The sequence below is a fragment of the Anabrus simplex genome, chromosome 13 (genome assembly GCF_040414725.1).
Source record: "Anabrus simplex isolate iqAnaSimp1 chromosome 13, ASM4041472v1, whole genome shotgun sequence".
In the NCBI taxonomy this organism is placed as follows: domain Eukaryota; kingdom Metazoa; phylum Arthropoda; class Insecta; order Orthoptera; family Tettigoniidae; genus Anabrus; species Anabrus simplex.
In genome coordinates, this window is record NC_090277.1 from 101614397 (window position 1) to 101642135 (window position 27739).

The following is a 27739-nucleotide window of genomic DNA, read 5'->3' on the forward strand; positions in this document are numbered from 1 at the left end:
TTTCACATTTACCCCGAAGAATATAGTACAAAATTGGTATGAAATTGGTAACATTAACAATAGTTTGCATTCTTATTGGTATTTAAATTAATTTAAAATTTACATTTTTTAAAAAATTCATTCTTTTAGTCCCGAGTCCCCTGCCGGCCCGGGTCACTGGGCATTTGTCTTCGCCGACCCTGTGTCTTACCTGTGAATTGTATACTGTGTTGAAGCTGTCAGACAGGAAACCATTGTTGTTGTTATTGTTTCTGTTGCTTCCAGGCAGCAGATAACTGTTGACCGTATTTCCGTTGTCAGAGAAGCCCAGGTAGACGGTCTGTGGTGGTTTAGTGAATTTAACTGGGTACCTCTGTGGGGGAGGTTGGGCAGCTGGTATCTGTAGCGGAGGGCCGGGGAGTGGTCGCCCTACAGTGGTAGGTGGCCTCTTGTAGGAACCAATAGGTGGTCTGATGATGTAGGTCGAGTCCACAGTGATGGGCTCCCGTGGGTGGTAGGTTCCTTCTGGAGGGGTATAGCGATTTTCTGGAGTGATGAGAACCTTAACGATGGACCGTTCCAGGTCCGAGTTGAGGGGCGAAGGATGCTTGTGATGGCGCCGCGCATCCAGCACCACACCGTCCGGCACTGAGATACCGTCCTTGTTGAGGCGGTTTAGAGCCAGTCGGTCTGCCCTAAACGCGTCCTCGGGGATCTTCCCTCCTTGGTGAGGAAGAACCTGCTCCCGGAAGATCTGCCGTTTGGTCTGAAACAAAAAAAAAAAAAAAAAACAAGACACCTTAGTACAATTATAATATCACAGTTCAAAGAAGGTGCACAACGACACCACAAATCCCTTCACCACTAGATTCCAGCTTCTTATCACGATCATTTCGATAATAATAATAATAATAATAATAATAATAATAATAATAATAATAATAATAATAATAATAATAATAATAATAACTGATAGGTTCACTGATACCGTACGCAAGAGACGTCTGAAATTCTATGGCCACATCTATCGAATTGACAGCGACAGACTCACCAAAAGATTATTGGATGTAATCAACTCAAAGAAGGTCAAAATAAACTGCCTAGAAGAAATTAAGGAGGACCTCCAAGAAATGAATATCACAGACGAGATAATAGAAGATCGTGGAGCCTTCATTACAATAGTAGCCGATCACAAATTCGTGGAGAAATCTAAAAAGAAAAGTGGTAGGAAGTCGTCCATTGAACGCAAGGTGTAACACAGTGCATTCATGAAGAGATATTGGGAAGATAAGAAGGCGAAAACCATCAGGCCAACGAACAAGCGCTCTTTGAATTGGCATAAGGAAGGAAGAAAGAAAGAAAGAAAGAAAGAAAGAAAGAAAGAAAGAAAGAAAGAAAGAAAGAAAGAATAGTAATAATAATTTTGTATTGCTAGTTGCTTTACGTCGCACCGACACAGATAGGTCTTATGGCGACGATGGGATAGGAAAGGGCTAGGAGTTGGAAGGTACAGCCCCAGCATTTGCCTGGTGTGAAAATGGGAAACCACGGAAAACTATCTTCAGGGCTGCCGACAATAGAATTCGAACCCACTATCTCCGGGATTCAAACTCACAGCCGCGCGCCCCTAACCGCACGGCCAACTCGCCCGGTATATAATAATAATAATAATAATAATAATAATAATAATAATAATAATAATACACAAGACGTCACAAGCACGAACTATATACCCATGTGAATAAGATCACCGTCCGAATGAGATGGTCGTTCGGTTAGGGGCGCGCAACTATGAGTTTGCATTCGAGAGATCGTGGGTTCGAACTCGACTGTCGGCAGCCGTAAATTTGGTTTTCTGTGGCTTCCCATTTTCACACCAGGGAAAATGCTAACGCTGTACCTTAATTAAGGCCACGGCCGCTTCCTTCCCACTCCTAGCACTTTCCTATCTCATCGTCGCCATAAGACCTATCTGTGTCGGTGCGACGTAGAGCAAATTGTAAAAAATAAAATAGGTAATCCACACCATCTGGAAGAAGGGGAACTCTTTTTATGGGCACGTGATGCAAATGAACCCATCAAGATTGACCAGTCGGATCATTAACTATTTTCAGAACAAAAAACCAAAGGGGCCTGGTTCACCGAGGTAGAAAGAGATCTCGAAGAAGTGGAGGTCACATGTAATGATATCCTGGAGCGTGTACCGCTCAAAAAGAAACTTCAAGCAGGCCATGAATTCCAGAAAAAGCCGAAGATAAAAACAGGAAAAGCGTGGATGCAAGGGAGAAAGGAACAACACCGAGAACGAATGCGGAAGTACTGGGCAAATGTCAAAGCTCAAAGAAGGAAACAGTTAATATGACGTGATCCACAGTTGGCCGAAATGAGATTAATTAATTAATTAATTAATTAATTAATTAATAATGCAGTTATGGTTTGTGGCTTCTTGAGTGGCCTGGTGCAGATCTTTCGAGTTGACGGCCATGGGTGACCTGCGATGATGGGTCCTTGCCTAGCATTAAATATAATGTTGAAGACGGAACAAATGAAGTCACCGAAGGAGGAGAAGCAACCAGCAGAGGTTAAAATCCCCGATCCGGTGGGGAATCGACCCCGGAACGCTTAAAACAAAAGGACTAAATGCTAACCAGATAATAATAATAATAATAATAATAATAATAATAATAATAATAATAATAATAATAATAATAATAATAATAATAATGGAGGAATAGGAGAAATGAATATCTATGCCGACAGACAGAGAAGATGACAGGAGACTGAAATTTTATGAACAAGAGTCGACTAACGAAGAATATTTTTAACTACATCATCAAATTAAAAGCAACTACTAAATTGGTTGAAGAAGCAAGAAAAGACATGGAGAAAGTTGGCATCAATCCAAAAGAAATCTTTAATAGAGATACGTTTCGAGCTAAATTAGATGAATTCAAGGGGTTCCAGGAAGAACAAAATGAAAAGTCCAAGAACATGTGGGCACAGGAGAGGGAGAGGAACCACAACGAAGAAAAAAGACCTAACCAGCAAATCAGTTGTTTACCGTGGTCCAAAGCTGGCCAGAATCGAAGAAATAATAATAATACCACTACTCTACTACTAATAATAATAAGCCACACAAGAATGGCACAAACAGAAATTAGTCCTCAAAATCCACCAAACAATTACTTTAGGCAGAGGAAAATTAGCGACAGATAGCCTAGCATTAGCAGATGACCTAGCAGTCTTAACTCGAGACATTACAACAGCTCAAAATCGCATTGAACTCCTGAAAGAAACTGCGGGAAAAGGCCTGCTTCCAGACATCTCTTGACAAGACAAAATCTATGACCGGCAACAAACAAACACCAAAACTCGCGAGACAAAGTATGGCAAAATTAAACGAGTATTACAAGGTAAATATCTTGTGAAACGATTCAGCAAAAGAAAAATTGACTCCAAACAAACGTGATGGAAATTAGATGCCAAAAGATGGAAACTGCATATCGACTAACCCAAAATAACTACAACAAAAACATGTATCTCTAAGCACACAAAACTAAGGCATGCAGTACCATCATTGAACTAGAATGTCTTTGTGGATCAGAAACGCTAAGTTTGAACAGGAGGGTAGACATTGAAAACTTTGAGAAAAAGTAACACAAAATCATAAAATTTCTAGGCCCAAAACTCGTCGACGGACAATACCAACTCAGAGGCAGACAAGAAATCACACAATACACAAATATTAACAAAGACATTAAAAACGCAGTTTAAGTTTCTATGGACATATTAACCCTTAAATGCGCAATTTTTTATTTCTCTTAAAAACGACGGTTTTTCGTTCAAAAAGTAATAGATTGTTACCAGAAAAATATTTAAAAAGGTATTTGGCAGAATTAATATATTTATATTTTTTGGATCAGTCAAAATGTTAAGAGTTTTGTGTGTTTTATGCACCGGTATATGAAAAGCTGTACGATTAGTGTAGCTACTGCCAGACTTCAGTCTTAGGGATGTACTGGCTCACGAATTCTCTGTGGTAAACAGCATTTTATGTGTTTTATCTTATCTGTTTAAAGTTTACACCACTTCAGCTCATCAGCAAGAAAAAGTCATAAAATATAATATTGTTGTTATTTTTTAATACACAGTGACCCCTAGAGAGTTCGTCTGTAAGGCAGAAGTAAATAGACACCTGTAAAATCATAAAGCAGATAAGAAGCAAGTATATTCTCCTTTGCACATATGCAATGATATGAAGGGTTAAAAGAATGCATCCAGACAGACTTACAAAACAGTTCTATGGTAACAGGAGTAAAGCTAAAATCAGACACAATGAAGTGGACTGGCGAAATCTGAAACAGGCAGGAATTACACCGGCAGATGTCCAAAACGGGTCAAATTCAGATGTAAGAAATTCACAAATGTCAAGTTGACCAAGAGGAAAGACAAAAGAAGAAGAGAGGAGCAACCTGGTCTGAAGGCAGAATGAAAGAAATATGGACACAAAGGGAGGCAAATGAACACCTCTAAATACTTTGCGCAGTACTAATGGCTTATTCGCAAATACAATAATAATAATAATAATAATAATAATAATAATAATAATAATAATAATAATAATAATAATAATAATAATAATAATAATGAAGAAAATTTTAGGACCAAGACACACGGAAGAAGAATACCGCCTACAATCCCGGAAATTCACAGAAAAATTATCTAATATTGCGGCAGACTTCAGGAAAAGAAGGCTAACATTTTATGGAAATGTTAAGAGGCTTCCAGAAACTTAAGTAACCCACTAAATTCTTGAAAGAGTTGATAAACTGAAGAATTTCCCTTGGACACAACAAACAAAAACGGACATGAAGAACGCAAAAATTCAACCTGAAGAAATTTTGAATCGAAATATATATAGAAAGAAAATTGACAAGTGGGAAGTTACTCCAGAGAATGAAGTACCAAAAAGAGCAGGTACCAAGTGGACGGAAGAAAGGAAGAGGATCTTTAGTGAACAGATGCAAGCATCCTGGATCCTCCGGAAACGAAGTCATAAATAAAGCTTTGTGTGTTCCGAAAGGAACCATTCACGCATAATAATAACAATGGTTTTATACCACCAACACGATTGTCGAACTGGATCTTTACAAGATAAGAAGACCCAGCCAAATTGGTTCAAGTACGTGAAAAGGGACCTACGGGAGATGGAGATCGCGTATGAAGATATACAAGAACGCAACCCACTCAGGAGAAAACTTAAAAGACCAGCAGGGTTTACAGGAAAGGTCAAAGATGAAGACGAGAAAGACGTGGACGGAGGAAAGCAAACAAAAACACCGGCAAGGAATGAAGAAGCACTGGGCAAAGACAGTTGAAATAACGTAGTCCTTAGTAGGCCGATACGAAAAAGAAAACGAAAAAATAGGTTTTATATCCCACTATCTTCTTACATTTTTAGGAGAAAATAATGAGGTCCCAGAATATTTTCCCGCTGGAATTCTTCTACTTTGAGCCAGTGAGCACGGTATTATTATTATTATTATTATTATTATTATTATTATTATTATTATTAGTCACCTATTACTGCTAAGAAATGGAATAGTTCGTCCATAAACCTAATTTAGATATTACTTCACTGAACGTTTCCCTTTATAATACGGGCATGTTGAATTAACTAAGGGTGGGGCCACTGAGGGAAGAAAAAACTCTCTGTTACATCTACATTCCGGGAAGGAGTACTTATCGAGATTCGAACGGCGACCTCACGTAAATGAAAGTGTTAAGTTACGTGTCAGGTCGACATTGCTGTCACGTTCTCAGAAACAAGGTGTTACAGCAGGCTCTGACTCATGATAAGTGACTCGTCCAGCAGCACTGCAAGCTTCAGGGGCCCTTGCCTCATCTCGTATTACAGCTTGTTGTTGGTAATAGCTCTGGATTAATATCCGCTAGTATTTAGATCACAGCGTTGTCCAGACTTTTAAGGAACGTTTGAGAAGTGCCTAATATATACAGGTACCGGGTGTTGCAGTGCGATGCCGCAATTATGTCATGGATATGTTTTGACATAAGTATGTCTTATGCTTGGAGTCATGCAAAAATGTTACCTAACAACCGTGCAGGCTGTAATGTAAGGTATGGATGGATGGTCAGACAATGTTACCTAGCAACCATGATGGCTGGTTGCCATCTGAAATTAGCAGCCGTTGATGGATGGCCATGACCGAGAGACATGCCGTATTTACGCGAATAATCCCCGCACCCGAATTTTAGGATGGATCATTTTGAAAAAAATGAAATGAACTCAAATTCCTTCCATTGAAAGAGTAACGTAGGCATAAACTAACATTTAATATCACTCCTCGAGTTCCACATGGTTTTTACGCAAATATGAACATGACGCATATAGCCTGAACATATCAGAGATGATAAAAATGCATTATCATTGCTATAAAATGTATCTGCCATGAAAATTGGCAAGTAGGCCTTCTTGCGTGACAAGTATTTAATTAATCTGAACTTGCAATAGGGTCAATTTGCCGTAGATCTGAAGATTCATTGTCTCTTGCATCACTAGAATTCTCTCCTAAATTACTTAAAATTCGTCACGCTCCACATCTGAAACACTGTACACCCAACATGGAGAATTACGTGACCCAGGAACGTGTTGACGACCTTGACGCAAGTAAAACCTGCACCCCAATTTTGTGCCTCAATTTTTTTTAAATATGCGGGGATTATTCGCGTAAATACGGTATATATGATCACTTGATTTTTGCAAATGGAGATCTGGTTTCTTTTTGGGCTCGAAGTCTATCTGTAGTAAGTGTCATCAATTTCCCGACACTATTGTAACCACGGCAAACCAATGTTCGTCAATCAATCAATCAATCAATCAATCAATCAATCAATCAATCAATCAATCAATCAATCAATCAATCAATCAATCAATCAATCAATCATTGATCTGCTTTAGGGCAGTCGCTCAGGAGCCAGATTCCCTATGAATGATTTACCTAGTATTTTCTTGAACGTTTTCAATGAACTTTGTAATTTATCGAACATTTCCCTTGATAATTTATTTCGGTCCCTTATTCCTCGTCCTATAAATTAATATTTACCCCATTTTGTCCTCTTGGATTCCAATTTTATCCTCATATTATGATCTTTCCTACTTTTAAAGTTGTCTGCTCTGTCTTATTCCTCTACTAATGTAATTCCACGCTATCTTTCCATTGACAGCCAGTTCTCGTGTCAAGGATACCTGGTGTGTGTCCCATACATCGGAATCATACTCTAATTGAGGTCTACTTATACTCCCCTTCCTTTACATCCTTACTAAAACCGTAAATAGTCGCATAACCATGTGAAGAGATTTGTAACCTTTCTTAACAACCTCACAATTAATCACAATCACTACTGATCTGCATTTAGGGCGGTCGCCCAGGTGGCAGATTCCCTATCTGTTGTTTTTCTTAAACAATCGCAAAGAAATTGGAAATTTATTTAACATCTCCCTTAGTAAATTATACCAATCCCTAACTCCCCTTCCTATAAATGAATATTTGCCCCAATTTGTCCTCTTGAATTCCAGCTTTATCTTGATATTGTGATCATTCCTACTTTTAAAGACACCATTCAAACATATTCGTTTACTAATGTCATTCCACGGCATCTCTCTACTGGCAGCTCGGAACATACCACTCAGTCGACCAGCTCGTCTTCTTTCTCCCAAGTCTTCCCAGCCCAAACTTTGCAACATTTTTGTAACTCTACTCTTCTGTCGGAAATCACCCAGAACAAATCGAGCTGCTTTTCTTTGGATTTTTTCGAGTTCTTGAATCAAGTAATCCTGGTGAGAGTCACATACACTGGGACCATACTCTAGTTGGGGTCTTACCAGAGACTTATATGAGCTCTGCTTTACATCCTTACTGCAAATACACAGCCTGTTTCCAGTCATTCGACCGGGTCAGGAATTGAATGAGTGAAGCCCATCTAGCGGCGAGGATAGGAAATGTGCTGGCTGCCGAAGCCTGTCGCACTCCTCTGGAGCAATGATAAATGACTGACAGATGAAATGAAATGTTAATGGAGAACGTTGTTGGAATGAAAGATGACAGGGAAAACCGGAGTACCCGGAGAAAAATCTGCCCTGCCTCCGCTTTGCCCAGCACAAATCTCACATGGAGTGCGACCGCTTTTTCCAACACCTGTGGGGTCGCACATGAGGAATTGGCCCTGTTTTACGGCCGATTGCCCTTCCTGACGCCAACCCTTTATGGAGGGATGTAATCACTATTACATATTTCTGTGGTGGTTGGTAGTATAGTGTGTTGTCTGAATATGAAGAGGAAAAGTGTTGGAACAACCACAAATACCAGGGCCAGAAGAATTAATCAAAGGCGATTAAAATCCCCGACCCGGCCGTGAATCGAACCCGGGACCCTCCGAACCGAAGGCTTCAACGCTGACCATTTAGGCAGTGAGTCGGACTTATGTAAGTCATACGCTAAATTAATAATGACAACGACCACGTTAATGTGATTACTCCCATGAAGTAAAAGAACTTCTGCGGGACTAAATTCCGGCACCTCGGTGTCTCCGGAAACCGTAAAAGTAGTTAGCGGGACGTAAAGCAAATAAAATTATTATTATTATTATTATTATTATTATTATTATTATTATTATTATTATTATTATTATTATTAATCGATACGGCCACCTGTGGGCCACGTTTACACAATCTTCCTTCTGTCACGCAGACTGATACCCTTCTCTTTACACTCTCGCCAAAGATTCTTGAGTCTTTGACTTCTTCTTGCTCGTTCTTCCACCGAGATGTTCCGTGGCTTCGCATGTTGCTCTTCAGACGCATCCCTCAATCCCGCAACCTTCTTCCTAAATGATGTCCTTTCTTTTATATCCTCCTCCTTGATACCTATTTCTGCCAAGTCATTGTGCACGTGTGTAAGCCATCCCGGTTGTTTTTTCCACCTTTTCTGCAGAAGAAATATCCTGTTGGTCAATCTCTCAGGGTTCATTCTTTTGATATGTCCATAAAACGTCAGTCTCCTTTTTCTCATCACAGTCGTGATTCTTTCTACTGTCTTGTAGAGCTCCAAATTCGATCTTAACCGGAATGTGTTTGGGTCACTCGTCGACTTTCTAGGGCCTAAGATTTTTTCGCAAGAATCTTCTTTCTCTTTTTTCAAGGACTGGGTCAGCCATCCTCGTCAAGGTTTCTGCTCCATAAAGGCACTCTGTTCTAACCACTGTGCAGTAATGTTTTAACTTGGCCTGAATTGAGAGAGACTTGGACTTATAGGTGTGATGACATAGTCTGAATGCCAGCTCCATCCTTCTCACCCTCTCCTTTAATCCCTCCTTTTCATCTCCATTGGGGGTGAGTATTTCTCCCAGGTATTTCAATTTTTGCACACGCTGGATATCCCCATATAATGTAACAAGTCTGTCCGTGTCGCCTTTTTTTATAGAATCCATGAATGCTGTTTTCTCGAAAGAGATTCTTAACCCTGTTTTGACTGCAACATTTTGTAGTTCTTCGACTTGTTTCTTGGCTGTTTGACGGTTGTCTGTAATAAGAACGACATCGTCTGCGAAGGCAAGGCAATCCAACATCATCGCATTTTTTCCACAACCTATCTTTACCCCATTCTTCATTCCATTTTCAGTCATTCTCAGCCTCCATTCCCTAATAACTTTTTCTAAAATGCAATTAAAGAGTAGTGGAGAAAGGCTGTCTCCTTGCCTCAAACCCGTTTATTATTATTATTATTATTATTATTATTATTATTATTATTATTATTATTATTATTATTATTATTATTATTATTAAGGGATTGGATAAATTATCAAGGGAAATGTTTGATAATTTTCCAAGTTCGTTGAAAATATTTAAGAAAAAACTAGGTAACCAATGATAGGGAATATCTCACCTGAGCGACGGCCACAAATACAGATCCTTGATGATGATGTTTTATCCACGCAGCGCCACTGCTTCACAGCCAAACGATTTTTTTTTTTTTTTTTTTTTGCTAGTTGCTTTACGTCGCACCGACACAGATAGGTCTTATGGCGACGATGGGACAGGTAAGGGGCAGGAGTGGGAAGGAAGCGGCCGTGGCCTTAATTAAGGTACAGCCCGAGCATTTGCCTGGTGTGAAAATGGAAAACCACGGAAAACCATTTTCAGGGCTGCCGACAGTGGGGTTCGAACCTACTATCTCCCGAATACTGCATACTGGCCGCACTTAAGGGACTGTAGCTATCGAGCTCGGTCCAAACGAAATTAGCTTGGCCCGACATTTCTCCATATTCTCAGAGCAGACCTAGAGCACGACATCCGCGCCTTGCCGTTGCGCTCCGCCACCTTCAATAACCCACTTACTGTATACTGCAGCCTTTTACTTTGCATTTCTCAGCTGCAATCTGTTCCACAGAAAACAGTTAAGTCTTAGCGACAATAATATTGTGATGTACACAATTACTTTCTCTCCAATTAAGCGCATTTAATTCTTCTTCTTCTTCTTCTTTATCTGTTTACCCTCCAGGGTCGGTTTTTCTCTCGGACTCAGCGAGCGATCCCACCTCTACCGCCTCAATGGCAGTGTCCTGGAGCTTCACACTCTGGGTCGGGGGATACAACTGGGGAGGATGACCAGTACCTCGCCCAGGCGGCTTCACCTGCTGTGCTGAACAGGGGCCTTTCGGGGGTATGGGAAGATTGGAAGGGATAGACAAGGAAGCGGCCGTGGCCTTAAGTTAGGTACCATCCCCACGTTTGCCTGGAGGAGAAGTGGGAAACCACGGAAAACCACTTCGAGGATGGCTGAGGTGGGAATCGAACACACCGCTACTCAGTTGACCTCCCGAGGCTACAGCCCTCGTATCACTTTTCAAATTGCGTGGCAAAGCCGGGAATCGAACCCGGGCCTCCGGGGGTGGCAGCTAATCACACTAACTACTACACCACAGAGGCGGACGCACATTTAATTTCCCACAAGACATGCAACATCAGAGAACTAGGTTTCTAGTTTCAGCAGTTCGTTCCTTAACTCCAGTATGTCAAGTTTGAACAAATTTCTTGTAAGAGTCCTTTGCCTGCTGCAGAATTTTTCACACTGCCCTGCATTAGGGTTAGTGATACGGGGGCACTTCGTTACCCGATACGTTCGGTTATTACCTGCATATCTGTGTAATGATCTGGCAATTTGGCCGTGCGGTTAGGACCGCGCAGCTGTGAGCTTGCATCCGGGAGATAGTGGCTTCGAGCACCACTGTCGGCAGCCCTGAAGATGGTCTTTAGTGGTTCCTCATTTTCACACCACGCAAATGCTGGGGCTGTACCTTAATTAAGACCACGGCCGCTTCCTTCCCACTTGTTGGCCTTTCCTACCCCATCGTCGCCATAAGACCTATCTGTGTCGGTGCAACGTAAAACAAATTGTAAAAAGAAATGCTGATCATTGATTGATTGATTGATTTTTTTTACTAGGGGCTTTACGTCGCACCGACACAGATAGGTCCTATGGCGACGATGGGATAGGAAAGGCCTAGGAGTGGGAAGGAAGCGGCCGTGGCCTTAATTAAGGTACAGCCCCAGCATTTGCCTGGTGTGAAAATGGGAAACCACGGAAAACCACCTTCAGGGCTGCCGATAGTGGGATTCGAACCTACTATCTCCCGGATGCAAGCTCACAGCCGCGCGCCTCTACGCGCTCGGCCAACTCGCCCGGTGAGTGATTGATTGAAGTGCGCTGTTAACACTTAACAATCTTTGGAAACACCAGACCATAATGTCGCAAGAGGCCTAAAAAAAAGAGTTTGTAGTTCGTGGTAGCCGAAATTCGTGTGAACCAAGGAGACCCTCCATAAGAAATAATAATGTTATTGGCTTTACGTCCCACATACTACTTTTGTTTTCGGAGACGCCGAGATGCCGGAATTTAGTCCCGCGAGAGTTCTTTTACGTGCCAGTAAATCTACCGACACCGGGCGAGTTGGCCGTGCTGTTAGGAGCGCGCAGCTGTGAGCTCGCATCCGGGCGATAGTGGGTTCGAACCCCACTGTCGGCAACCCTGAAGACGGTTTTCCGTGCTTTCCCATTTTCACGGCTTCCTTCCCATTCCTAGCCCTGTCCTTGTCCCATCGCCGCCATAAGACCTATCTGTGTCGGTGCGACGTAAAGGTACTAGCAAAAAAAACTACCGACACGAGCTGACGTATATGAGAATCTTCAAATACCATCGAACTGAGCCAGGATCGAACCTGCCAAGTTGGGTTCAAAAGGCCAGCCCCTCAACCGCCTGAGCCACTCAGCCAGGCGATGAAATAATGCATTCCCTGTCGGGACCAAAATTGTGTTTGTGTTAATCACGTGTTCGTCGTAAGCGAGGTTTTTTTTTTTTTTTTTTTTTTTTTTTTTTTGCTACGGGCTTTACGTCGCACCGACACAGATAGGTCTTATGGCGACGATGGGATAGGAAAGGCCTAGGAGTTGGAAGGAAGCGGCCGTGGCCTTAATTAAGGTACAGCCCCAGCATTTGCCTGGTGTGAAAATGGGAAACCACGGAAAACCATTTTCAGGACTGCCGATAGTGGGATTCGAACCTACTATCTCCCGGATGCAAGCTCACAGCCGCGCGCCTCTACGCGCACGGCCAACTCGCCCGGTAAGCGAGGTTTTACTGCGGGATGAAATAAGAATCTAACATAGGAGAAGAATTGCTTCGCCTGAAAGTTCGGAGGAAGTGATAATTTACTTTCGAAGCTCGTTACAGTACAATACACCTCTGGTGCAACTTGAGGAAGTTGACCGGCGCAGGTCAAAAGCTGCGAAGGAAATCAGAATGTAAAGTGTTGCTGTGTGTTGTGGAGCCGGTTCCGTTACGTAACGGATAGTACCAGCAGTTCTTCTGCTGCTCCGGGCGAGAGAAAGTGGACAAGGACGCGAGATTCTACCGCCAGTGTTTACGATGTGACAAGCCGCGAGCAGCATGTCGTGATCTATATAGTCTTCGTGCGTGGCCTCCAAGTGTAGCGATGTATGAGGGTAGATAATCAGGCACTGCAAGGTTCTCTGGAAACTTAAAACTCGGTACAGGAGAACATTACACCCTCAAGATCCCTAGAAAACCATGAAGAGGTCTAACTGGGAAATGAGATAGGAAGGGCTTAGGAATTGAGACTCAGAAGCGCAATAGCATAAATATACATAAATACTCGTACATACAGTAGAAACCCGTTTATCTGAAATAAAGGGGGGCGGAGCCACTTTGGTTGACGAGTTTTTTCGGATGATACATGGTAAATATTGTCTGAAGTTAAATGTCAAAAAAATGCATAAACTCTGTTCAAGAAAGGTGCATACTGTATATTAACATTAACATGTTTACATAATGTCACTCAATGAATAAAATCAGTGATTTTCATGTCGCACCACCGTTTAATCACCAATACATCAGCTGGTGTAGATTCGTCGCTTTGTTCAACAAAGCGCAAATCAATCTGAAATAATGAAACAATTTCTTTTGAGATGGGGTAAAAATAAACATTGAAACTACAGTATAAAACCGCAAGGCCAGTATAACGACCTTGAGTGAAAGAAAATATATGAATGGAGAAGGATCGCTGGGCTTTCTTGGTTTCCTAGCAGAAGCTGCAGTGTAGTTCGAGCAGAAAACAAGATGAAACTCCCGCAAGTGAAGCAACTGAACAGTCTATATAATCTTCATGACGAATAAAAATCATAATAATAATTACAATTCATGCTTGTTCAAGAAAAATGTAATGGAACGAACTAGATGGTAAGAAACTGTATTGTTTTATGCTGTCCGCCTCTGCGGTGTAGTGATTATTGTGATTAGCTGCCACCCCCAGAGGCCCGGGTTCGATTCCCGGCTCTGCCACGAAAATTTGAAAAGTGGTACGAGGGCTGGAACGGGGTCCACTCAGCCTCGGGAGGTCAACTGAGTAGAGGGGGGTTCGATTCCCTCCTCAGCCATCCTGGAAGTGGTTTTCTGTGGTTTCCCACTTCTCCTCCAGGCAAATGCCGGGATGGTACCTAACTTAAGGCCACGGCCGCTTCCTTCCCTCTTCCTTGTCTATCCTTTCCAAACTTCCCATCCCCCCGCAAGGCCCCTGTTCAGCATAGCAGGTGAGACCGCCTGGGCGAGGTACTGGTCATCCTCCCCAGTTGTATCCCCCGACCAAGAGTCTGAAGCTCCAGGTCACTGCCCTTGAGGTGGTAGAGGTGGGATCCCTCGCTGAGTCCGAGGGAAAAAACCGACCCTGGAGGGAAAACCGATTACGAACGAGCGATTGTTTTATGCTACACGTGATTTCTGGTATAAGTCATGATATAACACTGGGGTTTTGTCTAGTAGCTCTCAGCACATATAGCAAGAGAATTATTTATATCGACGGCTAAGAACGAGAGGGTAAAAACAAAATATTAAAATACAATTTTGCCAGAGCATTTCGGTTTCGGTTAAGCGGGGTTCTACTGTACATACATACATACAGTATAGACTGTTATACCTTCCAGCATTCAGTCTGCAAGCCTCTGTGAATTAACTGTGTGCCTCCACAATTCACATTACACATTTTTTGGTGCAGTGTGACGGGCTGAGTGGCCCAGACGGTTGAGGCGCTGGCCTTCTGACCCCACCTTGGCAGGTTCGATCCCGGCTCAGTACGATGGTATTTGAAGGCGCTCAAACACGTCAACTTCGACTTATAAATCTCATTTTTGTCGTGTATTGGCATCAACTCAACTAAGGTTAGGTTGAAGGAAGAATCCCACCTTCCAATACTTGTTTGTTTTTTGCTGCTAGTCTATGTAATTTCTTTCTTAATCTGTTTAACCTCCAGGGTTGGTTTTTCCCTCGGACTCAGCGAGGGATCCCACCTCTACCGCCTCACGGGCAGTGTCCTGGAGTGTGAGACATTGGGTCGGGGGATACAACTGGGGAGAAAGACCAGTAACTCGCCCAGGCGGCCTCACCTGCTATGCTGAACAGGGGCCTTGGTGGGGGATGGAAAGATTGGGAGGGATAGACAAGGAAGAGGGAAGGAAGCGGCCGTAGCCTTAAGTTAGGTACCATCCCCACGTTTGCCTGGAGGAGAAGTGGGAAACCACGGAAAACCACTTCGAGGATGGCTGAGGTGGGAATCGAATCCACCTCTACTCATTTGACCTCCCGAGGCTACGTGAACCCCGTTCCAGCCCTCGTACCATTTTTTTTCAAACTTCGTAGCAGAGCCGGGAATCGAACCCGGACCTCTGGGGATGACAGCTAATCATGGTAACCACTACACGACAGAGGCGGATGTCTATATGTAATTATGAAACATATTCCAGCTTAAAATCTAATTACATTATTTAAAAAAGTACATGTTTCGTTCCTAATATGGAACATCTTCAGGTAAAAAAGAATTTAAAAATGGGTATAAATGAAATAAAAACACTTATGATGATAATGATGAGATAAAATGTCCCTTCGTGTTGAGTAAAAAGACTCAACAAGTCAGTGTTCAAGTTTGGGATATACCGGGCGAGTTGGCCGTGCGCGTAGAGGCGCGCGGTTGTGAGCTTGCATCCGGGAGATAGTAGGTTCGAATCCCACTATCGGCAGCCCTGAAGATGACTTTATATGGCCGTGAAAATTGCGTAATTTTAGTTTCATAGATAAAATCATGTCTAACATGTATTTTCCATGGAAATATTATAAAGAAACAAAATATGGCGCGTCATAAACACCCGGGCCCTACTCATAACCATATGAAGAGCAATATTATAAAGAAACAAAATATGACGCGTTATAAACACCCGGGCCCTACTCATAACCATATGAAGAGCAATATTATAAAGAAACAAAATATGGCGCGTCATAAACACCCGGGCCCTACTCATAACCATATGAAGAGCAATATTATAAAGAAACAAAATATGACGCGTCATAAACACCCGGGCCCTACTCATAACCATATGAAGAGCAATATTATAAAGAAACAAAATATGACGCGTCATAAACACCCGGGCCCTACTCATAACCATATGAAGAGCAATATTATAAAGAAACAAAATATGGCGCGTCATAAACACCCGGGCCCTACTCATAACCATATGAAGAGCAATATTATAAAGAAACAAAATATGGCGCGTCATAAACACCCGGGCCCTACTCATAACCATATGAAGAGCAATATTATAAAGAAACAAAATATGACGCGTCATAAACACCCGGGCCCTACTCATAACCATATGAAGAGCAATATTATAAAGAAACAAAATATGACGCGCCATAAACACCCGGGCCCTACTCATAACCATATGAAGAGCAATATTATAAAGAAACAAAATATGACGCGTCATAAACACCCGGGCCCTACTCATAACCATATGAAGAGCAATATTATAAAGAAACAAAATATGACGCGCCATAAACACCCGGGCCCTACTCATAACCATATGAAGAGCAATATTATAAAGAAACAAAATATGACGCGTCATAAACACCCAGGCCCTACTCATAACCATATGAAGAGCAATATTATAAAGAAACAAAATATGACGCGTTATAAACACCCGGGCCCTACTCATAACCATATGAAGAGCAATATTATAAAGAAACAAAATATGGCGCGTCATAAACACCCGGGCCCTACTCATAACCATATGAAGAGCAATATTATAAAGAAACAAAATATGGCGCGTCATAAACACCCGGGCCCTACTCATAACCATATGAAGAGCAATATTATAAAGAAACAAAATATGACGCGTCATAAACACCCGGGCCCTACTCATAACCATATGAAGAGCAATATTATAAAGAAACAAAATATGGCGCGTCATAAACACCCGGGCCCTACTCATAACCATATGAAGAGCAATATTATAAAGAAACAAAATATGACGCGTCATAAACACCCGGGCCCTACTCATAACCATATGAAGAGCAATGTAACCTTTACTTACAACCTCCTTAGTGTGGTTACCACAGTGAGGAGTTTTGTTTACTGTATATTAACACCTAGCTACTGTACTTAGTGATCCCCTCGCGGTACTTTCACTCTGTTAACACAGTAATTAAAAATGAGAGGACTTTACCTCCTGGTGAAACTTACAACATGACTTTTCGTCCCGTTCACCACCCTACTATTATCTGCTGTTCATCTCACAACATTGCCGAGGTCTCTCACAATCCTGTTACATATTTATAAGATCATCCGTTAGAGTTTTTTCTGTGATTCCGACCGAGTTAGCGGTTGGATTAGCGGCGCACACCTGTGAGGTTCCGTTTGGGAGATAGTGGGTTCGAACCCAGCCCTGAAGAAGGTTTTTCGTGGTTTCCCATTTTCACACCAGGCAAATGCTGGGGCTGTACCTTAGTTAAGGCCACGGCCGATTCCTTCCAACTCCTAGGTCATTCCTATCCCATCGTCGCCATAAGACCTATCTGTGTCGGTGCGACGTAAAACCCCTAGCAAAAAAAGTTTGGGATAAGAATCTGATGACGGGATTTTCTTTCTCCTCAACTTCAGTTAATCTTAAGAAGTTTCCCCCGGGCATCGTATTTCAAATTGTACATTTAATTTTTTTAAAGTCTATATCAAGATATTTAAAGTACATACTTCTCCAGCATTTTGAAGAATGAAGATCCCTTACATCTGATTTTTATCTCAAACTTGAACATTAATTCAACGCAGGATTTTCCAGCAATTTTTATAAGGTAAGATTGTATACACGTTTAAGGCAGGGCGGCCGCGCGCTACGGGGCAGCTGCCATAGCGCAGAGTACAAACACTGTGCGTTCGGTCTGAGTTTATATGAGAAACTCTGCAGATGATTGAATAAACCATTATATACGGGTACAACAAATACAGCTTAAATAAATACAAATAATTTCGTAAAATAATTATCAGGTTTAAAGTAAATCTAGAGATGTTTATATATACATGGCAGCTTTTCGCGTAGAACGTGTAATCGCTGCTGCTCCAATACAAGGTAAATAGCAGAGCAGAATAATCTGGAAGCTCTTTAAGAAGCAAGTCACGTATGGAGAACGGTTCGTGAGGATCACACTTTGTGACCTTTCAACATCGCGACTGGACATCACTGACCATTGCCATGTTATGCAAGGGAACAGGCAGGCAGACAGAAATTCTAAGGATGCCTTCTGTCGCCTAGAAAGGGAAAGTTACTCAAGATATTCACGACCGTATTCCATCTCCGATATGAAGTCCGGCGATCTTCATTCTGAAGAGAAAGGAACGGAGGGATGGGCGGCCAGCCCACTACAGGGGGCTCACAAAGTAATGTGAACCTGCAGTCTATAGACTCTTCATATCTGATAGAATAATGTTATGTAAAACTCGGTGTAAATGGAAATTATATGCTACTGAGCACAAAGCACAGAAAAAGCGGCTCTTTAGGGCTATAATAATAATAATAATAATAATAATAATAATAAGAAGAAGAAGAAGAAGAAGAATGTTCGTCTACTCCTCATTCCCATTTCCTGATCCTGGGTCGAGGATGATGCGAGACGAATTTACATGGCATGTTTTTATGGCCGAGTGCCCTTTCTGACGCCATGAGATTTTTGAGATAAAAATATCCACTCCGAAAAGACCAGGTTTCGAACGTCAGTCTTCTGGTTGGAAATCCAGCGGCTAAATCACTGAGCTATTTATTTATTTATTTATTTGTTTAATCGGTTTACCCTTCAGGATTGTTTTTCCCCGGACTCAGTGAAGGATTCCACTTACACCGCCTGAAGGTCAATGTCTAGGAGCTTGAGACATTTGATCGGGTATAAAAATGGGGGGAGGACCAGTATATCGCCCAGGCGGCCTCACCTCCTATGCTGAATAAGGGCCTTGTGGGGGGTGGTGGGGGTATTGGAAGGAATAAACAAGGAAGAGGTAACGAAGCGGCGTGGCCTTAAGTTAGGTACCATCTCGGCATTTGCCCGGAGGAGAAGTGGGGAAACCACGGATAACCACTGAGGAGGGAATCTAACCCCCCTCTACTCAGTTGACTGCCCGAGGCTGAGTGGACCCCGTTCCATCCTTCGTACCACTTTTCAAATTTCGTGGCAGAGCATAGAATCAAACACGAGCCTTCGGGGGGTGGCAGATAATCACACTAACTACTACACCACAGAGGCGGACCTGAGCTAATAATAATAATAATAATAATAATAATAATAATAATAATAATAATACACTATTAGGAAAAGAAGGGTTTTCTTTTATGGTCACTTAACACGAGTAAGACCCGGAAGGGTTGACCACTCGAATCTTCGCCTACTTACTGAATAAGAGAACGAAAAAGATCTGGTTCACCGAGGTGGAAAAGGATTTGCAAGAATTGGGGATCTTACGTGATGATATCTTGCAACGTGGCCATTTAAAGGAGAAACTTAAAAGTCTGCAGAGTTTTAAAACAAAACCTAAAATGAAGACAGGAGAAACGTGGACCGAAGAACGGACGGAAGCTCACCGAAGAAGGATGCGGAAGTACTGAGTGAGTGTTAAAGCTCAAGGCAGAAAACGGTTGAAATAACGTGGTGCACAGCTGGCGGAAACGAAAGAAGAAGAAGAAGAATAATTGAAGGTTTTCGGCGATGATGGGATAGGAAAGGACTAGGAGTGGAAAAGAAGCGGCCGTGGCCTTAATTAAGGTACAGCCCCAGCATTTGCCTGGTGTGAAAATGGGAAACCACGAAAAACCTTCTTCAGGGCTGGGTTCGAGCCCACTATCTCCCAAACGGAACCTCACAGGTGTGCGCCGCTATCCCAACCGCCAACTCGGTCGGAATCACAGAAAAAACTCTAACGGATGATCTTATAAATATGTAACAGGATTGTGAGAGACCTCAGCAATGTTGTGAGATGAACAGCAGATAATAGTAGGGTGGTGAACGGGACGAAAGGTCATGTTGTAAGTTTCACCAGGAGGTAAAGTCCTCTCATTTTTAATTACTGTGTTAATAGAGTGAAAGTACCGCGAGGGGATCACTAAGTACAGTAGCTAGGTGTTAATATACAGTAAACAAAACTCCTCACTGTGGTAAACACACTAAGGAGGTTGTAAGTAAAGGTTACATTGCTCTTCATATGGTTATGAGTAGGGCCCGGGTGTTTATGACGCGCCATATTTTGTTTCTTTATAATATTGCTCTTCATATGGTTATGAGTAGGGCCTGGGTGTTTATGACGCGTCATATTTTGTTTCTTTATAATATTGCTCTTCATATGGTTATGAGTAGGGCCCGGGTGTTTATGACGCGTCATATTTTGTTTCTTTATAATATTGCTCTTCATATGGTTATGAGTAGGGCCCGGGTGTTTATGACGCGTCATATTTTGTTTCTTTATAATATTGCTCTTCATATGGTTATGAGTAGGGCCCGGGTGTTTATGGCGCGTCATATTTTGTTTCTTTATAATATTGCTCTTCATATGGTTATGAGTAGGGCCCGGGTGTTTATGACGGGTCATATTTTGTTTCTTTATAATATTGCTCTTCATATGGTTATGAGTAGGGCCCGGGTGTTTATGACGCGTCATATTTTGTTTCTTTATAATATTGCTCTTCATATGGTTATGAGTAGGGCCTGGGTGTTTATGACGCGCCATATTTTGTTTCTTTATAATATTGCTCTTCATATGGTTATGAGTAGGGCCCGGGTGTTTATGACGCGCCATATTTTGTTTCTTTATAATATTGCTCTTCATACGGTTATGAGTAGGGCCCGGGTGTTTATGACGGGTCATATTTTGTTTCTTTATAATATTGCTCTTCATATGGTTATGAGTAGGGCCCGGGTGTTTATGACGCGTCATATTTTGTTTCTTTATAATATTGCTCTTCATATGGTTATGAGTAGGGCCCGGGTGTTTATGACGCGTCATATTTTGTTTCTTTATAATATTGCTCTTCATATGGTTATGAGTAGGGCCCGGGTGTTTATGACGCGTCATATTTTGTTTCTTTATAATATTGCTCTTCATATGGTTATGAGTAGGGCCCGGGTGTTTATGACGCGTCATATTTTGTTTCTTTATAATATTGCTCTTCATATGGTTATGAGTAGGGCCCGGGTGTTTATGACGCGTCATATTTTGTTTCTTTATAATATTGCTCTTCATATGGTTATGAGTAGGGCCCGGGTGTTTATGACGGGTCATATTTTGTTTCTTTATAATATTGCTCTTCATATGGTTATGAGTAGGGCCCGGGTGTTTATGACGCGTCATATTTTGTTTCTTTATAATATTGCTCTTCATATGGTTATGAGTAGGGCCCGGGTGTTTATGACGCGCCATATTTTGTTTCTTTATAATATTGCTCTTCATATGGTTATGAGTAGGGCCCGGGTGTTTATGACGCGCCATATTTTGTTTCTTTATAATATTGCTCTTCATATGGTTATGAGTAGGGCCCGGGTGTTTATGACGCGTCATATTTTGTTTCTTTATAATATTGCTCTTCATATGGTTATGAGTAGGGCCCGGGTGTTTATGGCGCGTCATATTTTGTTTCTTTATAATATTGCTCTTCATATGGTTATGAGTAGGGCCCGGGTGTTTATGACGCGTCATATTTTGTTTCTTTATAATATTGCTCTTCATATGGTTATGAGTAGGGCCCGGGTGTTTATGACGCGCCATATTTTGTTTCTTTATAATATTGCTCTTCATATGGTTATGAGTAGGGCCCGGGTGTTTATGACGCGCCATATTTTGTTTCTTTATAATATTGCTCTTCATATGGTTATGAGTAGGGCCCGGGTGTTTATGACGCGTCATATTTTGTTTCTTTATAATATTGCTCTTCATATGGTTATGAGTAGGGCCCGGGTGTTTATGACGCGTCATATTTTGTTTCTTTATAATATTGCTCTTCATATGGTTATGAGTAGGGCCCGGGTGTTTATGGCGCGTCATATTTTGTTTCTTTATAATATTGCTCTTCATATGGTTATGAGTAGGGCCTGGGTGTTTATGACGCGTCATATTTTGTTTCTTTATAATATTGCTCTTCATATGGTTATGAGTAGGGCCCGGGTGTTTATGGCGCGTCATATTTTGTTTCTTTATAATATTGCTCTTCATATGGTTATGAGTAGGGCCCGGGTGTTTATGACGCGTCATATTTTGTTTCTTTATAATATTGCTCTTCATATGGTTATGAGTAGGGCCCGGGTGTTTATGACGCGCCATATTTTGTTTCTTTATAATATTGCTCTTCATATGGTTATGAGTAAGGCCTGGGTGTTTATGACGCGTCATATTTTGTTTCTTTATAATATTGCTCTTCATATGGTTATGAGTAGGGCCCGGGTGTTTATGGCGCGTCATATTTTGTTTCTTTATAATATTGCTCTTCATATGGTTATGAGTAGGGCCCGGGTGTTTATGACGCGTCATATTTTGTTTCTTTATAATATTGCTCTTCATATGGTTATGAGTAGGGCCCGGGTGTTTATGACGCGTCATATTTTGTTTCTTTATAATATTGCTCTTCATATGGTTATGAGTAGGGCCCGGGTGTTTATGACGCGTCATATTTTGTTTCTTTATAATATTGCTCTTCATATGGTTATGAGTAGGGCCCGGGTGTTTATGACGCGTCATATTTTGTTTCTTTATAATATTGCTCTTCATATGGTTATGAGTAGGGCCCGGGTGTTTATGACGCGTCATATTTTGTTTCTTTATAATATTGCTCTTCATATGGTTATGAGTAGGGCCCGGGTGTTTATGACGCGCCATATTTTGTTTCTTTATAATATTGCTCTTCATATGGTTATGAGTAGGGCCCGGGTGTTTATGACGCGTCATATTTTGTTTCTTTATAATATTGCTCTTCATATGGTTATGAGTAGGGCCCGGGTGTTTATGGCGCGTCATATTTTGTTTCTTTATAATATTGCTCTTCATATGGTTATGAGTAGGGCCCGGGTGTTTATGGCGCGTCATATTTTGTTTCTTTATAATATTGCTCTTCATATGGTTATGAGTAGGGCCTGGGTGTTTATGACGCGTCATATTTTGTTTCTTTATAATATTGCTCTTCATATGGTTATGAGTAGGGCCCGGGTGTTTATGGCGCGTCATATTTTGTTTCTTTATAATATTGCTCTTCATATGGTTATGAGTAGGGCCCGGGTGTTTATGACGCGTCATATTTTGTTTCTTTATAATATTGCTCTTCATATGGTTATGAGTAGGGCCCGGGTGTTTATGGCGCGTCATATTTTGTTTCTTTATAATATTGCTCTTCATATGGTTATGAGTAGGGCCCGGGTGTTTATGGCGCGTCATATTTTGTTTCTTTATAATATTGCTCTTCATATGGTTATGAGTAGGGCCCGGGTGTTTATGACGCGTCATATTTTGTTTCTTTATAATATTGCTCTTCATATGGTTATGAGTAGGGCCCGGGTGTTTATGACGCGTCATATTTTGTTTCTTTATAATATTGCTCTTCATATGGTTATGAGTAGGGCCCGGGTGTTTATGGCGCGTCATATTTTGTTTCTTTATAATATTGCTCTTCATATGGTTATGAGTAGGGCCCGGGTGTTTATGACGCGTCATATTTTGTTTCTTTATAATATTGCTCTTCATATGGTTATGAGTAGGGCCTGGGTGTTTTTTGGCGCGTCATATTTTGTTTCTTTATAATATTGCTCTTCATATGGTTATGAGTAGGGCCTGGGTGTTTATGACGCGTCATATTTTGTTTCTTTATAATATTGCTCTTCATATGGTTATGAGTAGGGCCCGGGTGTTTATGACGCGTCATATTTTGTTTCTTTATAATATTGCTCTTCATATGGTTATGAGTAGGGCCTGGGTGTTTATGACGCGTCATATTTTGTTTCTTTATAATATTGCTCTTCATATGGTTATGAGTAGGGCCTGGGTGTTTATGACGCGTCATATTTTGTTTCTTTATAATATTGCTCTTCATATGGTTATGAGTAGGGCCCGGGTGTTTATGACGCGTCATATTTTGTTTCTTTATAATATTGCTCTTCATATTGTTATGAGTAGGGCCCGGGTGTTTATGGCGCGTCATATTTTGTTTCTTTATAATATTGCTCTTCATACGGTTATGAGTAGGGCCCGGGTGTTTATGACGGGTCATATTTTGTTTCTTTATAATATTGCTCTTCATATGGTTATGAGTAGGGCCCGGGTGTTTATGACGCGCCATATTTTGTTTCTTTATAATATTGCTCTTCATATGGTTATGAGTAGGGCCCGGGTGTTTATGACGCGTCATATTTTGTTTCTTTATAATATTGCTCTTCATATGGTTATGAGTAGGGCCCGGGTGTTTATGACGCGCCATATTTTGTTTCTTTATAATATTGCTCTTCATATGGTTATGAGTAGGGCCCGGGTGTTTATGACGCGTCATATTTTGTTTCTTTATAATATTGCTCTTCATATGGTTATGAGTAGGGCCCGGGTGTTTATGGCGCGTCATATTTTGTTTCTTTATAATATTTCCATGGAAAATACATGTTAGACATGATTTTATCTATGAGACTAAAATTACGCAATTTTCACGGCCATATAAAGTCATATTTTGGTTCTTTAAACGTGTTTTGCCATTTTCGGGCAATTTTTCGTATTATGGTCTTATTTCCGCGTGAATTTTTCATGTTATTCTCATTTTTTATTCCTAATTGTTCTCTGTAATTTCTAACCTAATTTTTCTTAGAAATATGTATTTACGTGAATTAGGAGAGTGAGCTGTATAGAAAGCGACAGAATAGTGAGCCTCAATTGAACTCTAGATGATTTGATGTATTTAAAATATGCCCCAATAACATCCTGCGATGTTGAGCGATCTTTTTCCCGTTATAAGTCATTGTTGCGTGAAAATAGAAGACCGTTCCTATTTGAAAGCTTAAATACAGTATATGTGTAATCTGCTGTTGTAATTCTTTCTGATCGCCCATCAAAATGTGACATTTGTTTAATTCTGTGCTGAGTCGAGAGTTACCTCTGGAATGAGTAATTAAATACATTCAAAATATAACAATAAAATTAATATTATTACGTATTTATTATTATTACTGAATGTGCTACATTTTAAAAGTATATTTTCAGTATAATGTTAATTTAAACAGCGGCAAAGTGTTGAAGTTTTCGAAAATGTGACCAAAAAATTTTAAAGTCATATTCATTGTCATAATTTAATACATTTTTAGGTCTTAAACATCCGAGTCCTAGTTATGAGAATATTTAAGGGTTGTAAAGACCGAGCTCGATAGCTGCAGTCGCTTAACTGCGGCCAATATCTAATACTCGGGAGACAGTGGGCTCCAGCCCCGCTGTCGGCAGCCCTGAAGATAGTTTTCCATGGTTTCCCATTTTTTTGCTAGTTGTTTTACGTCGCACCGACACAGATAGGTCTTACGGCGACGATGGGACAGGACTTAAGCGACTGCAGCTATCGAGCTCGGTAGGTTTCCCATTTTCACATCAGGCAAATGCTGGGGCTGTACCTTAATTAAGGTCACGGCCGCTTCCTTCCCAGTCCTAGCCCTTTCCTGTCCCATCGTCGCCATAAGACCTATCTGTGTCGGTGCGACGTAAAGCCAATAGCAAAAAAAAAAAAAAAACTCGAAGTATATGGTACCCACACCAGGACTACTTGATCCGAGAACTGGAAAAGATCCAAAGGAAAACAGCAGGATTTTCTCCGGATGATTTGTGACAAAATAGTAGTGTTACAAAAATGTTGCAACGTATTACACTATCAACCACCACAAAAAAACATGCAATATTGATTACTGATTACATTCCTCCACATAGGGTTGGCTTCAGGAAGGGCATCCGACTGTAAAACAGGCCCAAATCAACATGTGTTACATAGTTCGCACCCGCGACTCCGCATGTGTTTGAAAAGTGGAATAATAATAATAATAATAATAATAATAATAATAATAATAATAATAATAATAATAATAATAATAATAATAATAATACGTTCCATTAGCTACTTTTACGGTTTTCGGAGACGTCGACATGCCGTAATTTTGTCCCGCAGGAGTTCATTTACGTGCCAGTAAATCTACCAACACGAGGCTGACGTATGTAAGTACATACCACCGAACTAAGTCAGGATGGAACCTGCCAAGGCGGGGTCAGAAAGCCAGCGCCTCAACCGTCTGAGCCACTCGGTTCCTTGGCTAAATGGTTAGCGTGCTGGCCTTTGGTCAGAGGAGTCCCGGGTTCGATTCCCGGCAGCCGGGAACTTTAACCATAATTGGTTAATTTCGCTGGCACGGGGACTGGGTGTATGTGTCGTCTTCATCATCATTTCATCCTCATTACGACACGCGGGTCGCCTACGGGGGGTCAAATCGAAAGACCTGCATCTGACAAGCCAAACTTGTCCTCGGACACTCCCGGCACTAAAAGCCATACGCCATTTCATTTCATTTTTCCAGCTCGGCACTCAAAATTAGTTTCAGCAGACTGAAGCGCCTAACAATTATGAATTGATAATTAAATTTAAAAAATTAAAAAATAAGTTCAGATGTTAGACAGGAAAACATTTCTGACCATAATTCAAATCTGGACGGATGAACAGAAGAAACAGCATAGCGGCCATATGAAGGAGACTGGAGGAAGAAGAATCTTCAAAGAAAAAATTAATTGTAGCGTGATCCTAGGAGATCAATTCGCAAATAAAAATTAATGAATTAATTGATGTGTAATATTTACTCAATATAGCTGAGCTCCCTGCCATTTTATAAAGTCGATGCAGATAGAGATTGTAGCGATCTAATAAATATGGTACGGTGCGCAGTGCAGTCTCGCATCTAGTCAATGAACTCGAACAGTGAGGGAGAAACTCATCCTCACCACACCATTCGTATGTTTAACGAAAGGACACCTATTTTGGTTTATAATTACATACTGCTGTGAGTTGACTTTCTCCAAGTTCACGGTCTATCCTTCCTCTGTGTCACGGAATACAATGTGGGGAGACGACCGTTACATCTCATGGCCCTCTGTTGTAACACCACGTTTGCAGTGTTTCCATCCCAAATTTCATTTAATAAGCTAGATCAACATGCAATATAAGCTATAAAAAGCTGAATGAGGACTATAAAAAGTTAGCGGGTAGGGAATTAAATTACTCTTTATTCTGCTAAATTAGCAAACTACTATAAACGCAAAGCATGGACATTTAATTATGTACCCTGAGCTAGTCTTGGTAAGTGGAGATCGTGGTGATCTATACATTTAAATTTCTAATGAAAACTAAAGTCACTCTGTCCGGTGGATTTCCTTCATTTTTTTAACTGAGAAGTATTCATGCACATATTTATCATCAGACACTATAAATCACTTAACTTTCGCCTTCCTCAAATTATTTGATTTTTCAATTTTTTGTCTCTTTGAAGCAATCATATCTTTGGTTCTAATTGGGGTACGGAGTTCGATTTTGGCCTAAGAACACTCAGTGGATCAAGCTCTTTCATTTCAGCTCTTAACTATTTAAATTAGTTGATTCTGAGGAAAGTTATGAGTGCACGTTCAATTTGACGTCTCATTTCTTCAATATTTTTCCTCATTGAAGCAATCATATCTTTCGTTGTAATTGAGGTACGCAGTTCGGTTTGGTCTAAAAACACTTAGCGGATCAAGCGCTTTCTTTCGAGGCAGTAACTACTTAAATTGGTGG

The 27739-nt window shown here is 41.1% G+C and overlaps 1 protein-coding gene across 2 annotated transcripts in view; it reads right to left on the reverse strand.

Moving 5' to 3' along the window:
* The window catches only part of LOC136884623 (uncharacterized), a 207281-nt gene that overhangs the window by 47813 nt on the left and 131729 nt on the right, over positions 1-27739 (reverse strand). For both annotated transcript variants that reach the window (XM_067156848.2, XM_067156847.2), the window contains exon 2: positions 191-745. In XM_067156848.2, coding sequence (XP_067012949.1) covers positions 191-745 — 555 coding nt within the window. The remainder of the gene's footprint in view (positions 1-190; positions 746-27739) is intronic.